The 15,742-nt window shown below is 44.2% G+C and overlaps 5 protein-coding genes across 5 annotated transcripts; 3 read left to right on the top strand and 2 right to left on the bottom strand.

Annotated features, from left to right (window-relative positions):
* Positions 1-457: 457 nt before the first annotated feature.
* On the top strand, positions 458-4,796 carry O0I10_006928 (uncharacterized protein; the record flags this gene model as incomplete). Its single annotated transcript, XM_058486951.1, has 8 exons — positions 458-996; positions 1,060-1,595; positions 1,658-1,832; positions 1,907-3,021; positions 3,084-3,370; positions 3,425-3,758; positions 3,818-4,602; positions 4,659-4,796. 8 exons carry the CDS (start codon positions 458-460, stop codon positions 4,794-4,796), a joined length of 3,909 nt encoding a protein of 1,302 aa, XP_058342286.1.
* Positions 4,797-5,045: 249 nt separating this feature from the next.
* On the bottom strand, positions 5,046-7,866 carry O0I10_006927 (uncharacterized protein; the record flags this gene model as incomplete). The annotated part of the gene is made up of 12 exons (XM_058486950.1): positions 5,046-5,138; positions 5,199-5,347; positions 5,406-5,459; positions 5,515-5,569; positions 5,634-5,764; positions 5,825-5,862; positions 5,921-6,005; positions 6,062-6,356; positions 6,419-7,162; positions 7,232-7,377; positions 7,442-7,547; positions 7,612-7,866. 12 exons carry the CDS (start codon positions 7,864-7,866, stop codon positions 5,046-5,048), a joined length of 2,151 nt encoding a protein of 716 aa, XP_058342285.1.
* Positions 7,867-8,849: 983 nt separating this feature from the next.
* On the top strand, positions 8,850-10,480 carry O0I10_006926 (uncharacterized protein; the record flags this gene model as incomplete). Its single annotated transcript, XM_058486949.1, has 4 exons — positions 8,850-9,186; positions 9,243-9,587; positions 9,649-9,934; positions 9,997-10,480. 4 exons carry the CDS (start codon positions 8,850-8,852, stop codon positions 10,478-10,480), a joined length of 1,452 nt encoding a protein of 483 aa, XP_058342284.1.
* Positions 10,481-10,564: 84 nt separating this feature from the next.
* O0I10_006925 (uncharacterized protein) lies at positions 10,565-11,815 on the bottom strand (the record flags this gene model as incomplete). The annotated part of the gene is made up of 5 exons (XM_058486948.1): positions 10,565-10,769; positions 10,837-11,355; positions 11,406-11,564; positions 11,621-11,654; positions 11,719-11,815. 5 exons carry the CDS (start codon positions 11,813-11,815, stop codon positions 10,565-10,567), a joined length of 1,014 nt encoding a protein of 337 aa, XP_058342283.1.
* A 1,215-nt stretch (positions 11,816-13,030) lies between these two features.
* Positions 13,031-14,643, top strand: O0I10_006924 (uncharacterized protein; the record flags this gene model as incomplete). Its single annotated transcript, XM_058486947.1, has 4 exons — positions 13,031-13,063; positions 13,117-13,176; positions 13,234-13,275; positions 13,336-14,643. The coding sequence occupies 4 exons, from the start codon at positions 13,031-13,033 to the stop codon at positions 14,641-14,643; spliced, it is 1,443 nt and encodes a 480-aa protein (XP_058342282.1).
* Positions 14,644-15,742: the final 1,099 nt, after the last annotated feature.

Below are 15,742 nucleotides of genomic sequence, written 5' to 3'. Positions count from 1 at the left end.
TAAGCCCCGACTGGATCTGGATCATTGTGTCCTATTAATGGCGATGCATTACAATTGTCCCTGATGTTTCAGACGCACCGACTCCGTCGTCCTCATGAAGATAAATGACATGATTTTAAAACGTATTTCGTTGATACATGACAAGAGGATGATACAAGCAAGGGAGATGACTGAACGATGTGGGAGAGGTGGTTGGTTATCCTTGTACTACAGAATGATGATGTAAAATGAAACGATGTGCCTCGGCTGGGGGGAATCAGCAGGCTGGAATTGATCCAAGCACACCCACCCATAGGCGTGCTTTCTCTCTTTCTGGTTGTGTATGTGCATACGAGGTGCTTAAGGGGTTGCATCATAACTTTAAGGTAAAATATCTTATCTTTTTCTTTATCTGGTCCCTTTCCCCTCGCTCTTTCTCTTTCTTTCCCCCCCCCCCCTTTTGACATTCGAGCACAATATGGCTGACGATCGATCTGGAATATGGAAATTGCCATCAGAAGACGATCCTTCACATTACACCATGACCGGTTCAGCAATAGCTTGTATTCACGGCCGTCATTCGGCACAATGTGTGCGATGCCAACAGCAACGATACCACCAGCAGTTCCCAGCAACATTTGCATCCTCAGCATATCAACTTGCACCTGAACAGCTTGGCACATCTCCTTTATCATCCTATCAAACCGCAGCATCATTTACAAATCATACCCAACAACAACAACAACGTACCAATGGATGGTGGATACCTCGTAGTACTTCAGGCAATAGCGTTACTGCCGCCGCTGTAATGCCGGATGCTCAGCTGTCAAAATCACCAACATCCTATATGGGAACATACAACAGCAGCGACGATTACAACTACTTTGATGTCGTGTTCGATGATGGCTCACGTCAAAAACGATCCGTGTCTTTGTCCACTGTACCGCTCTATCTTGATACCAATGCAGCTAATCAATATCATCCCCATCATCATCCACAACAGCCTATGCGTCGAGAGTAAGCAAAAGTAGCGTGATCATCATCATCATCATCAAAAGCTGAAACCTTGTACTTCATTAGGGCCTCCGAGACAACCTTGTTGCTGCCGAAACGCAAGTATGAAGGAGCCAAAATGGATAGCGACGATGATTCATCTGATGACGGGGAGGAGCAACCGGATCGATTGTTTGGTCTCAACAAGAACCCTGTTGTACAACGCATCTATCAGTGGCGTAAGGGCCTTCCTCACAAACAAAAGATGATCTTGAAATGCAGCTTTGCATACTTTCTTGGTTCTCTCTTTACGTTTGTTCCATTCCTCAACCAAATCGTCGGTGGTACAGCTATCAGCAGCCATATCGTTGCCACAGTAACAGTCTTTTTCAATCCCGCTAAATCAATGGGTGGCATGGTGGAAGCTGCAGGATTCGGTTTGCTATATGGTGTACTGGGGCTATTGGTATGCCTATGCAGTTTGGCATGCATGGATTATCTTTTGGTGGACCATCACATGTATCTCGCGTCATGCATTGTTACACTTGGCGTATTTGTTGGTGGAGGCACATTTCTTGTGGCATTTCTCAAGGCACATTTGGATAAACCAAGTATACGTACGGGTAAGTGTCATTGTGATCATTGATGGTTGCCATGGATACAATGGTTAACTTTTCATTTCCAGCATCATCCCTAGCATTCATTGTTCTCTTTTCGGTTCTTATACGTGAAACATCTGCCAGCAAGCCCTTTGATGCCACCAAGGTCGAATTGACATTCAACGTGGTTATTATTGGTACCATCATTTCAGTGGCAGTGTGCTATCTTGTGTGGCCAACTCGCTCTACCAAAAAGCTCAAGTATGTGTTTTTCTTTGTATCAAGGTCCATGATAGAATATGATGTTTTCCTCACTAACCAAAGTTTATATGAAGATCTGATATCAATGCCACCTTGGAATCCATTCGCATATTGCTAAAGTTGCTCACCAAGACGTTTTTGTTGGATGCCGATTTGCCTGATTTTACAGCCAACAAGCAGCTGGAGAGTGCCATCAAATCCCACCGCTCATCATTTGTTGCATTACGATCTTCGCTCAAGGAGGCCAAGCTGGAGTTTTACAGCCTTGATATGTGGCGTCATTCGGATGGCTATGATCGAACTGTATCAAGTCTTCAGCGATTGGCACAGCATATTAGTGGGCTACGTAGTAGCTGTGGTCTTCAATTTGAAGCTATGCAAGAGCATCAACAACATCAACGAGGAAAAGCATCAGCAGCAGCAGCACCCACGCCCATCCCATCAGCTACCACCAAAAGCCAAAAACAAAAAATGGCATCCAGCAAGATTGAACCTGAGGCACCCATTCACGTCAAAGCGGATGGACGACGACGCAAGATGGAAAATGAGCTACGACGAGAACACAGCATGGTGTTTTACATGGATGATGATATGATGGGAGAAAGTCCAAGTATGGAACGTCAAGTATCAAATACGAGTGTGCTTAGCAACAACAACAATGGTCAACATTTTCCCCTGGATCCAGTACCAGAGACGCCTGGTATCGAAGGAGGGGAAGGTGCTTTGGTTCAATTCATCCGCACCATTCGACCCCCCATGAAGTCATTGGCGTACACTTGCAAGCAAACCATCATCCATATCCAGGCACATTTTACTGGCAACATCACAGCAAGCACACCCTCCTTTGAACTTTTGAAGCAAAACTTGACAACTGCTTTGGCCGTGTTTGAAGAATCTGAGCAACGTGCCCTCATGCAACTTTATCGACGTAAACGCAAACATAAGCGTGCGAGACAACAATCATGGCAACAACTACAACAACAAATGGACCCACGTCAACTACATTCACAATTGATGCAACAATTTCCAGCCGAAGATGTCTTTCTCGTCTATTTCTTCGTGTTTTGCATGGTCGAGTTTGCCAAGGAGTTGATGTGTTTGATCGAGGAAGTACAAGCTGTGTTTGAGAGCGATTGTGATACCATGGGATTCTGGGCACATTGCAAGGAATTCTTTCATCTCATGTTTGGTACGTTATTTGAGGGGGGGATATATGAATGTTGATGGTCACTGACAATGTTTGTTACGCAGCCCGTGCTTCACGCCCTAATGATGATTTACCCGAGAAACATGCAGCAGAAGAGATTTTCATACCCAACAATCACAACACCACCGACACACTTCAAACACCATCACCCACCACCTACATCCGCAAATGTTTCCTTCAACTTTGGAGCTTCTTTTCCTGGTTCAGAAATCATACCGTGCGTTACGCTATCAAGGCCACGCTCGTTTCAGTGGGTGTTGCCATGTTGGCTTTCATTCCTGCCACACAGCACTATTTCAGAGAATACCGGATGGAGTGGACACTCATTACAGTAAGTCATACTTTTGGAAAGGATTGCAACAAATTAAATGGAATCATTGTGTAGATTATGGCTGTCATGTCACCTACAGTGGGTGGTACCAATATTGTGGCAGTGCTACGAGTACTTGCAACCATCCTGGGGTGCATTGTCGCGGCACTCGTATACACTGCCTTTAATGGCAATGTTTATTTGCTAATGCTATGCACGTGGGTGTTCTCTCTTCCATGTTTCCATATCATCCTCAATCACAAGCATGGGCGATTTGGTCAATTTGCCCTATTGGCGTACAACCTGGTAGTCCTCTACAGCTACAATCATCGTGACGATCTTGATGTGGGTGATGTGTATGAGTTGGCATGGAAACGATGTGTGGCGGTGTCTCTTGGTGTCATTATTGGTAAGCATGCTACAAGGATGGGGTGATGGAAACGGCCATTGTTTGACGATGTTATCTAGGTCTCGTGGTGACAGCATACATTTGGCCATATGAAGCACGCAAGGAGTTACGCAAGGGCCTTTCTGATCTTTTGCTGCATCTCTCTTGGTTATACAAGCAACTCGTATCCGTTTATTCCGAGACGACCTCTGAGACAGATGCGGATGCCTATTCACTTTTGATTGAACAAATGTTTTATGATACCCGAACAAACAACCCTGATGCACCAGGCACAAGCAGCAGTAGCAGTGGCAATGGTACTACTACCGGCAATATGCCAACAGCAGCTGCCATGGAAGCTTTAGCAGCACGCAACAAGATCCGGGCACTTCGGTTCCAAAAGGTCGAATTGGCACTTCAAGTGAGCTTGGTCACGCTGCGAGGTCTCTTGACACATGCACCCAATGAGCCCCGTTTGAAGGGACCCTTCCCCGTAAAGATGTACGAGTCGATGCTTTCTTCATGTCAAAATATCCTTGATAAGCTCTTGTCAATGCGCATTGTGATCTTGAAGGACGTATGGGCGATCCAAGTACGTCGTGCACTCATGCTACCCGCCTGCAAAGAATGGATGGATATGGCTGGCAACATTTTATTGTACTTTTATTTGCTCGCATCGGCTCTTCAACTCAAGACACCATTGCCACCCTATTTGCCCCCAGCTGAAAAAGCACGCCAAGTCCTCTTTGATAAACTCGAGGAAGTGTTGCCATCTACTTCAGCAGCCTCTGCCCAAGACGAAAGCTACATGGTCTTCTACGCTTACCTAGGAATGATGGAGGAGGTTATCCAGGAATTAGATAAGGTAAGGGAAAAGGGGGAAAAGGTAGCAATTCAAGTATTGACGTGTTTGGTACATAGCTCGGGGAGAACATGAAGGAGCTTTATGGTACACTGGTACCTGCAGATCAATGGGTTCGGTGTTTTGGTTTATTGGAGCCCATGGAACAAGGCAGCTTGGATCCAGCATTCGTTTTCAATTTTGACAAAAAGCCATAGCATACATTGTTCATTATACCACAACATCACATCATCACTAAAGAAAAGCTATTATCCATTTATCGGTGTTTAGTAGTGGTTGTGATTTGGTAATCATACATTATGTATCAAGAGGATCAGTGAAGAAGGTGCTGTTGTTGTGTGTTGTAAATATGTGTGCATGTGTTTGGGAAGAAGCCTAGGGACCAGAATTAAATGATGGGGAGAGGGAGATAGGAAAGATGTGTTTATATATGCAAATGGGTTGGCTTATGCTTTCGCTGCTGCTGCATGCTGTTGCATCTCCTTGAGCTCTTGCAGACGTAATTGCATTTTTGGCACTTCTATCAGCTTTTGTTCGATCTGCAGGGTCGAGAGAGTGTGAATACATGATATCCGAAAGCATGAAAAATGTATACTTACAGCATTCTTTTCCTCCTGTAAAGCAAGACGTTTTTGTGCGTCCAGCTTGGTAAATACGTAACCGCCTTGTCCATCGTATTGAAGGATGAAGTTGTGATATTGCCAAAGGGAAGGCCGATGAGACACTGTCAACAAGGAAATGCCGAGATCTGCCATTGAAAGGATTGTCAGCATGGTAAGGATGCTAGACACTATACAAGAACTTACCTGTAGCATGAGTATACATGATCTTTTCAATATCCATACTGACAGCACTGGTGCCTATAATCATATCACAATGTCAATATTGTTCTTATCTCAGATGATACAAACTTACATTCGTCAAGGATAGCATAGCGAGGAGAGTGGTAAAAGAGACGAGCCATAGCAATCTACAAGGGTAGAACAATGTCAACCCAAGCTATATCATTTGGAGCACACAATGATCCCACTTACACGCTGCTTATCACCTCCTGAAAGAGCAATGGCCCATTCTTTTTCAGCATCCCAACCTCCTTCGCGCTCAACAATGTGTTCGATTTGCACAACTTTGAGGATCTTTGAAAGGTCGTCGTCGGTGACATTACCTGAATAAGCATGTAAGTTAGCGTTATAGGATATTTCATAACACCCCCCTTAAGACTCACGTTTCTTCATATCTTCAAGCGTATCGGGATATAGGATTCTAAGTTGAATCGTTAGGCTATCATCCAAAGCAATCATCATTGTTGCATGATACTCACTGGTCTCGGAGAGTGCCCAAGGAAAGGTATGGTCGTTGAGGGATATAGAAAATGTCACGATAATGGGGTTTGTGAAGGGTACCACCTAATTCAATGATTCAATACCCAATCCGTCCTATATCAAGCACCATTTCTTCTTACCATAGACGGGCCACAGGCCGCCCAAGATACGGAACAAGGATGATTTGCCACAACCATTGGGGCCAACGATCAACAAGTGCATGCCAGGCTTGACGTGGAAAGTGAGTTGTGGAATAAGAACATCTCCATTGGGACTGATGATAGGCACATTGATGAACTCGATATTCTCGCTTTGTTCAATGACACCACGACCTTCCAGCATCTTTGCATTGGCATCCGTTGAAACGGATGAGACAAGTCGCTTTTGGTATCGACCCGCCTTGACATCTTCAAACACATCCAAAAGATCCGTTACCTAATACAAAGACGACATGAGCATGATAATAGCAACAGCAACATGATAACCATAAAACATACACGACTCGTGTAGCCAGCCAGTTCGGTGATTTCCTTATAGGCGTACATGATACGACCAACAGCATCGGATGAACTCATGAGCAAACGGCGATTGGTGACAAAGCCTTCGGTACGACCGCCAATATCTCCAATGGCCGAGATGCCAGGCACCTTGAAGAAAACGGGTACAGAGCACAAGACCAATCCACATGCACCCCAAAAGTACTTGATGACAAAATCTTCAAGCATGCCGTGTGGGACTCTTAGGCGGAAAATGCGGTTGACGTGTTTGATGAGAGCGTAATAACGTTGATCAAGAATGCCCTTTTCCACATGTTCACCATCAAACAAGGCGATCTCTTCGGCATTTTCAATCACACGCGAATGGCCAAAGCGGAATTCACCTTCCAATCGTTGTTCCTCAGCAACCATTTTACCAAAGGAGGGTGTATAGCGACGCATGGTGGCTGAAGACAAGTTGATGATCACACTACCCAGCACCACAGCTTCAAATCCAACGCTGCGTGTAAGCTGGTAATTGTAAATGAACACATCCAGGATGGGTTTGGCAAGATTCGAGTACAGCTCGGCGAGTGAATTGCTGAATTTCATCGTATCAACGGTGATGCATTGATCGGCGTTCTTGATACGGTCATCCAAGTTGCCCACTGCATAAAACGTCATGTCGCTCAAGTATTGTTCATGGATATGGTGTGTCAGCCGTGTGCGGAATGCCAATGCCAGTTTGCTTTGCATGTAAGACAACTACATAAATGCGTGAATGGATGAGTAATGCCCCGTTAAGAGGAAATACACCCTTTATGTAATACTCACCATGCTATTTGTGTAAGTGGCCGGAATAGCAACGGTCATCCACCAACCGATGCCGAGCATAAATTCCTTCAATTTGCCCCGTACCAACGCACTAACAATGCGACCATCCAAAGATGCAACATAGACTGATAAAACGGTTCGGAATACTACATGAATCATTTGGCCATGTTAACATCATACACATTTACATTTCAATGATGATCAACTTGCCCAAAAAGAAGGAATGAACGACCAGCATCCAGAATTCCTTGGAACGTACACCTGGCATCACAATACGTAAAAGACGTTGGATTTGTTTGAAAAAGGCCATATCCACCTATAGAGGACTCTTAGTATACCTGCTTCCTTCTCCTTGTCATCATCATCCTTCCTCTACATACCTCCACTTTGCGTTTCTTCTTCTCATCCGTTGCAGGTGTGGTTGTATCCAATCGTGGTTTGGTAGGCTTGTTGGTCTCTTTCTTGAACAAGCGGATGGATTTGCGAATAGATAGGAAGGAGCGCACCACAAACAAGAGCAACAAGACTCGTCGTATAGTGTCTCTGTGCTTAAGGTATAAAGAGGCCCATTGCTTTAGCATGGGAGCCATTGCACTCCATTGCGACAATGCAAGCTTGGAGAGGACGTTCGGCATTGACTTTTGGAGAGAGTGTCACTGGAGTGCAAAGAGAAAAAAGAAGGGAAAAAGGAAATTGAGAAGCACACGCACAAAAGTTGAGAAGGACAAAAAACTGCACGTGAAAACTCCAGGGCAGATGAGAGTGGTCAATGACGTATGGAAAAGCACATGAATATGTAATCTATCCTCGGTCATGGCTCCCGTGGCAAACATCCACCCGTTTTGTTACAAAGCTATATAGTACATCCATCTTGTCATAGACCCCATCCTTGTTATATCATAAGTCGGCCCATCCAATATACTTTGATCAAAGAGAAAGAGATGTTTTTATCCATTATTAAGACACATAAAGAGTCGGATTTACATTTATCTATTGCGGGGATGGTGATTATGTTACACAATGTCGTCTCCATTGTGATCAAGAAGAAAGAGAAAGCGTTTGGATACACCAACTTTGGAAAATGGTGACCTTGTTACCGATAAGAATGAGCGTTTCCCTTGTCCAAATGAATGCTGCCATACCAGCATAGTACGTGCTATGCTCACATCTCCACTTACCCATTATGCAAAGGCTCATTCCAGTACTCTTCATACGCCAATAATATCATATCACAGAGGGATGAAACGGCCACTTTGAACGCAAGGGAGGGTAGGTTGATGGCAAGTGGGTAACCATTGGATGTAAGCCAAACATGATGGTTGTTGCCTATAGCAACCTGATTAAAAGGTAATCCATTCCCAATTCCTGGATAGCAACACGTTACCATACCACCTGCAGCATAGCACGTGAATCATGACAAGTTGGTATGCATTGTCCACAAACATCATCTCATTCTCTTGTGTGTGTGTGTGATCACCCACTCTCGAAAGATTAAACCACCGGCGAGTAAGCAGCGTTGCTACATGGATGTCGGTATTACAATGTAGCATCGTACTCTGAAAAAGAAACTGCATATCGTCTTTCTTCCTCCCCCACTTCTTCTCCTCCATTCGGCAACATGTCACCAGCAACCAATGAACTGGAAGAATTCCGTCGTCAATGGCGACAAGAAGTTGAGAGCCGTAAACACCACCAACAACAAAAACAACCGACACCGGTAGAGTCGCCGCCGCCAACCACTGATAACCTGTCAATCAAGAAGCCAACGTCGCCGCCATTGATCAATGGACACAATGCAGCCACACTGCAACAGCAAATGAGCTCCCTGTCAATGGAAGAGAATGAAGAGCAACAACAAGTTGAAGAACCCGTAAAAGAGGAGCCAAAAGCAGTGTCAGCTATGGATCATTACATTTTTGCTGTCAACAGTGAGCGACAAGGCAGGCTTGGTGAAGGTACAAAAAAGCATATAAAGCTGCTGCGGTAAATATAACGTAATGTTTGTGTGTAGCATTGGCATCCTATCGACGTGCTTTCAAGATGGATCCCGATATCGATTATGCTTACAAACGCCATTATCAGACGCATATTGCACCTACATTCAACCATGACCAGCAACAACAACAACAACAACAGCAGCAGCAGCAGCAGCAGCCAACTTCACCCACAAACCAGTTCCAGAATCGCAAAGATGATGACTTTTTGCATCTTGTCCCTATTGGGCGTGAGTGGCAAGCACCCTCGGCTGATCGAAAGGATCCATTGGAAGAGCTTATCGATGAAATCACAGCCAGTCAACCTATTGAATATATCCCCTTTGTCGATTACAAACCCGTTCACGTTGCCAATGTACCAGGTAATAATGACTTTTGTTGGTGTATGGAAGCTCTTTTTTTACTCATCATCGCTGATTGTAGCCGAAATTATGCTTCATGTGCTGCGACACCTCATTTTACGCTCCGTCTCGTCGGTGGCGAATTTTGCATTGGTGTGCAAGAACTTTTTCTTAATGACAAGGTCACCTTCCTTGTGGCGATATGCGTGTGAACACGCCTTCAAATCACCTTACATGACGGTTGCCAATGCTCGCAAGTTCCAAGCGGATTATGTAAAGATCTATGGTGGCCATTGGATGCGTATGTTTATTGAACGACCCAGGTTACGATATGATGGTATCTACATTTCTACATGCAATTACGTCCGGTAAGCTTCTCTCTCGGTTGGCAATTTGTAAAGACATTCACTCACATGGACTATGCTATTAGACCTGGATCCAATGAAAACACGTATAATCAACCCGTGCATTTGGTAACCTATTACCGGTACTTGCGGTTCTTCCCCGATGGCACGATCATTAAATACTTATCGACGGATGAGCCAGCCCAAGTGGTTCGCTTGTTGACTCCCGAATTCAGCCGGAAGCAAGTATTCCGTGGACATTTTGAGCAATCGGATGGCACAGTGTATATCGAAATGAAGGATTGGCTACGACCACGAGAAGATTTTCGTATGACACTAGAGATCAAAAGTACGCATCGGGGTCGACACAACAAGCTCGTGTGGTTGGATTATTCAAGTTTCCCAGATGGAAGAGAAGAGGAGGAAAGTTCATATGATCTCAAAATGATGAAGCCATACTTTTTCAGCCCGGTACGCAGCTACTATGTCGATCCACCCTCTACACCACTCCATGATCTTGTTGGCCCACTCACAAGGAGACGGGGTGCTGGCAGAGTATTGAAAAATTAGAGTATCATATAGACCAATAGACAACATCTTGATCATCTATTTAAATTTGCCTTTTTTTTTTGCTGTCCTTTTTGTGTAAATGATTTATGCCACTGTAATTTCACTGTTGTTCGTGGGGTTGCTATGAGACGGTAACCGCTCAAAATGTTCAACGCATGGCTTTTCAATATCGGCTGAACCAAAGCGTTGTTGAGAATGAAAACGATGCTCTACATCATCCTCCTTGCTCCATCGTATGACCCAGCATGATAGAATAGCTATACTGACACAGGCAATGATGGCCATGTTCCTATCATCAAGATGTATGTTAATTGAAACAAAGGAAAAATGACGTTGATGTGGTGTTTAAACACTACCAATAAAAGCTGAGAATATCAGATGTGCATCCAATGGCTGGTGCCCCTGGTTGAGCTGAGCGTAAGGCTGGCAATGCAAACAACATGGTAAGCCCAATCATACTTGCATGGGCATTGATGTGGCGTCTACAGCGTACCACCTGATAGCCAAAAAGTAACATGACAAGCGACATGGCCCACATGAGTACGCATACAAAGAGACTAAAGCCAATCGTTGTGGTAGATCGGCCAGTGACAATATGCAAGCCAACACGATCTTGGTTAGGCTCCGATGGTATCAATGTAGGCTCGAAAGCATATGATGTCAAGCTTGCAATTAGCTGAAAAGTAATGGGGATAGCATGGCTTGTATCATTCGTATAGGTTGCTGCCACTTCAAATGATCCAGTGTACTTGTCAAAAGGATAATCGATCTCATCGCCATCATTGTAACTCAAGCTCACATCCAGCGGATTGTCACTCTCGCCTGCTTCAATGTTATAGCTAATCATGGATGAGAAGGATACTCTGATCGGCTGGCTATTATGAGATGTTAATGTATGATGCGATGGCAATGATCATGAACGTACTTTAATTGCCCGTATTGATTCGCCAGGGTCCCATTGGGCTGTACAATGCAGTGCATACGAAACTTTTTCTCTGCAAAATCAACATCGAGCACTGTACTACTAATGTGCAAAGATTCGCCGTGTGTGTTTGCAGCGCTGTACCGAATCAAGGTGGAATCCCTACGCTGTATGCTCAATATGGATGCGGTGCTCTATATAAAGAATGCGGTGCTTACCTTCCCTCCATTGTATACACCTTCCAAGTTGGTACTGCATGTAATCATACATCAGTGGTCGTCATGTCCAAAATCGGCAATTCATTGTGAGAGCTCACCAATGACTGCGATATGAATGGATGCTACCATAAGCATAATGAATGCACGCCAACATAATTTGCTTTGTGGGAGTTTTAATGCAAGGCTGTTTTTCATGGCTGTGTAAAGAAAGAAAGAAATAAAGAGCCAGATGGAGGAGAGGAGCAACGAAAATGTAGTAAATGAAAAGGGGGGAATTCACTTTCACTAGTTTAGGGGCTCTTCTTAATTCATTCACGGTGGAAGATACATGCCAATCAACCCATCACCCCAAATAGAATTGAATGCTACGCTTGGATAGTGCGAGCCATTGAGTCACTAGTGCCACGACTTGTATACAATCTATATTGCCACCATTACATGATGACGAGATGTTGTCAAAGTGGTAGTGGGATCAAGCTAGCATTGCGGTGTGCTACGTGAGCGTACTTTTTGGCTGTGTTGTGTGATCAAGTAACAACGTGCAAAGCAATTCCAGGGACCAAGCAGGCTGTGCGTTACGTTGTTGCTCGGTTGTGCGTGAGTGTGTGTCACATGAAGCAAAGGGATTGATCTCCACAACAACTGACGGACTTTTTTTTTTGTGTGCCAAGAAATTGAAGATGCTGCAATAAGATTAGAATTAAGGCTTTTGTTAACCAATACAATGGATGAGAAGGCCAAGTTGAACATGTGCATTACTTTCTGAAGCAATTAACAAGTGCTTTGATATGTGAAGAGAAAAAAGTGCCGTGTGTGATGCATGATATGGGTGTGTATCGAGGAGGAAGCACCAAGGAAGAGAGCTGTGTAACCCACAAGCACACGGACATTGCTTTTCTTTAGGATGGGGGATTTTTACATGTGCAAGTACGCGTGTACTATGCAATATCATGCGTGCCATCGATTGGTATGGATCTGAGAGCCCTTGGTTACCTCCTTGGTTGTTTGCATCCAATCTTGCATATAGCATTGGCACATCAGTGAAAGTGTAATTTAGGTGAGTAGTAGTAGTAGTGTAGTAATCGATGGAAAATGGGGGTTTATATAAAGTATCAATAGCAACACGATGTAAACAAAAAGACTAAAAGTGGATATGGATGTTTACATGATTACTCGTAAAAGGATGATGAGGAGCGATCTCAAAACAAGATGCTTGTTGTTGCTGTTGCTGCTACTTCTGCTGATGTTGCTGCAAGTGCATACTCCCAAATAAGGCTCAATACCCGGGCCCCGCTGCTGTGCTTTGCTTGCTCTCTCTCTCTCTTTCTCTTTCTCTTGCTCTCTTTTTCTCTCTCTCTTTCTCCACGTACTTTCTTTTCCCTCTTCATCACTTTTACAAGGGCACTTCGCATGGCCGAGAATCAAGCGTTTGGATTTCCTCATGTAAGTACACTTCTTTCTCAGGAACCGCGTCCCATCTCCCTAATGAGCAACAGCAGAACAACCCACAGTCTGGTTCGAGCACCAATAGTCCACGCCTTTTGCCCATTCGCAAGGTATGTCACTCTTTTTTATTCTCATTCCCATGTCCATTGGTTAAAGTTGTTCTTTAGAATGCCTGCATTGTATGTGGCATATGCTTTACGTGTTCCAAGGTAAGTTGAGTGTTGCAATGAGGAGGGATATATATGTATGTTTACATATGATGTATATAGTACTATGGAGAAGATTGTGTATGCAACGAGATCCAGCCACGACGCGGCAAGAATCTTCCAGAGGGTACACTTGATTCGAGGGCCAAAAAGCTACATCCACAGGACAAGGACGATTACGAGTTTTCCATGAAATGGCTTACTGATCATGCACATGGGATGCATAAGGACGAGCATGGAGTTGTGGTGGGTCTCAGCGATATGGCACAAGTGTCTCTTTGCAAGGCACATAGCAGCACATTGTACCGCGCCCAAAAGAAGCACGAACGTAGCAAACAGCAGCCTTCCCTTCCACCGCCTACTATCTCGCCTCCGCCAGAGTATAACGGATTTATGGATATGGATTATCATCGCCCAATGGATTATTACCATCATCATCATCACCATCCTCCTCCTCCTCCTCCTCCACAATCAGCACCTTATCAACCCATGATGATTGATGGCCGTAGTAGTCTGGCTGCAAGAGTACGCAATATGGGACGCATTGAACAGTATCATGGAGAGCCACCTGATTTATCCAACATGTCGAGTTCAACATCTCTCAAACGCAAACGCATTGAAGGTGCTGCACGATCCAGCGCATCTACGCCACTTTTAGCACATCCGTACACATCACCCTCGTCTCCGATACCCCACGTAGATAACAACAATAACAACAACAACAACAACGGTAGCTGCTTTTCAATGCATCAACTTCCACCATTGCAACAGCAACCACCACCGCCACCACCACCATCTGCAGGTCCACATCATCCATTACCACATCATCATCATCATCCACCTCCACCTCCTCATCATCCTCATCATCATCAAGCACCATCTCCACGTAATCCTACAGCTTCCATGTCAGCTCTACCATTACCACGACAATATCAACCTTCATCCGATGATGGTATTCCTGGTGGTTTAAGTAGAAGAATGTCGTCTCCTCAATATCACTTTCAACAATCACCACCTCCAGGTCCTGCTCCTTTTGCATCGTGTTCATCATCTTCATCGCCATCTTTGGATGCACCCAGTGTGGATACAGTTTCTTTAAAGAGCAGCAACACACAACAACCCACTTACTACGTTCGCAACCTGGCCATTACGGATTTATTCACTTTTCGTGATCTACTGACCGAAGTGGAGATGATTGGATCGCCACCAGCAGGCAAACGTATTGTGATATCGGATGAAAAGAATGAGAGGATCTATCCCATGGATCAGCCTATTCGCAGTGTCATTCGACGTCCTGTTTCTACACATGTTGAACTTTGTCTTGGTCTTAAAGATACGCCATCAATCGATTGGAGCACGTATACCTCATGATTTTGTTATTGTTCAAGTACGATCTTTCTTTTATCCTATAGATACCTTCAGAAAATACGGGGAAAAAAGTTATCTCTTTCACTATCTCTCTCTCTCTCTCTTGTCTCCCTTTCACGCCATCATCGCATATCCCTTTTTCTTTTTGATTTCTTTCCTGATACTCTTATGTATTGTTGATTTCTATCTCTATAATATACACTTTCATGTCGGCCTAATATTACTATTACTGGGAAAGGACATTGTTTTGAGCTGCACTTGATTTGGAAACCAGGACACTAAAAGATCATCTCCTTTGCACACGCATACGCACGCACACGCTTTTTGCTCTTGTCATGCCATTTTGGAATCCTCGCAGCCCTCCACCTCATGCCGGTGCTATGAACAGCAACGTAAAAAAAGAAGAGCCTTCCTTTTGGTATCCAAGGTATTGTCATGTTGTTGTCAAGCAAACCATACTACATGCCAACTACTGTTGCTAGGAAACACGATTTATCTGCTGCTGCATGGGAAAACCATCCTATCATGTCACAATCTGATCCCGTCGTCGAGATTAAATATACATACTTGAAGGATCCACAACCTGCCCCAAAGAAAGAATAGTAATAGCAGTAGTATTGGTCGATTATGCATAGTTCTCCTTTATGTGTATATGCTGCTTACAATAACGTTCTACAAAGTTCATGAAATGTAACGTAACATGTTTCACTACATGCAGCAGACAACGTGCTATCTCTTTTTTCTTCACTGCTAGCCATCATCATTTGAGGTCATTCATAAGCCTACTTGATATTGGTTGAAAATAGCCAGCAGTATGGCGGGAATATATACAACAAGCTTGTTGATAAGGGGTATTGTTTGTTGCACTTAACTTTGTCCTAAAAAGGGGATCATAAAACTACAAGTGCATATCATTCACGTCTCTCACCCCTCTTTTTCCCCACTACAACATCACCATCATCCTTTCATACGGTGCGAATCTGTAAGGGGTAAATTCCAGTTATGGATCATAGACCACGGATGCCGTATCATACGTGAGCACTATGTTTGCCGACGATTCTCTACTTTTCTTTTTCAAAGCATCCATAAGCATCATCGAACA

Source organism: Lichtheimia ornata (genome assembly GCF_029851405.1).
Source record: "Lichtheimia ornata isolate CBS 291.66 chromosome Unknown scaffold00032, whole genome shotgun sequence".
Lineage (NCBI taxonomy): Eukaryota > Fungi > Mucoromycota > Mucoromycetes > Mucorales > Lichtheimiaceae > Lichtheimia > Lichtheimia ornata.
Note: the sequence above shows the minus strand (reverse complement) of the source record. Positions and strands in the feature narration are given on the sequence as shown.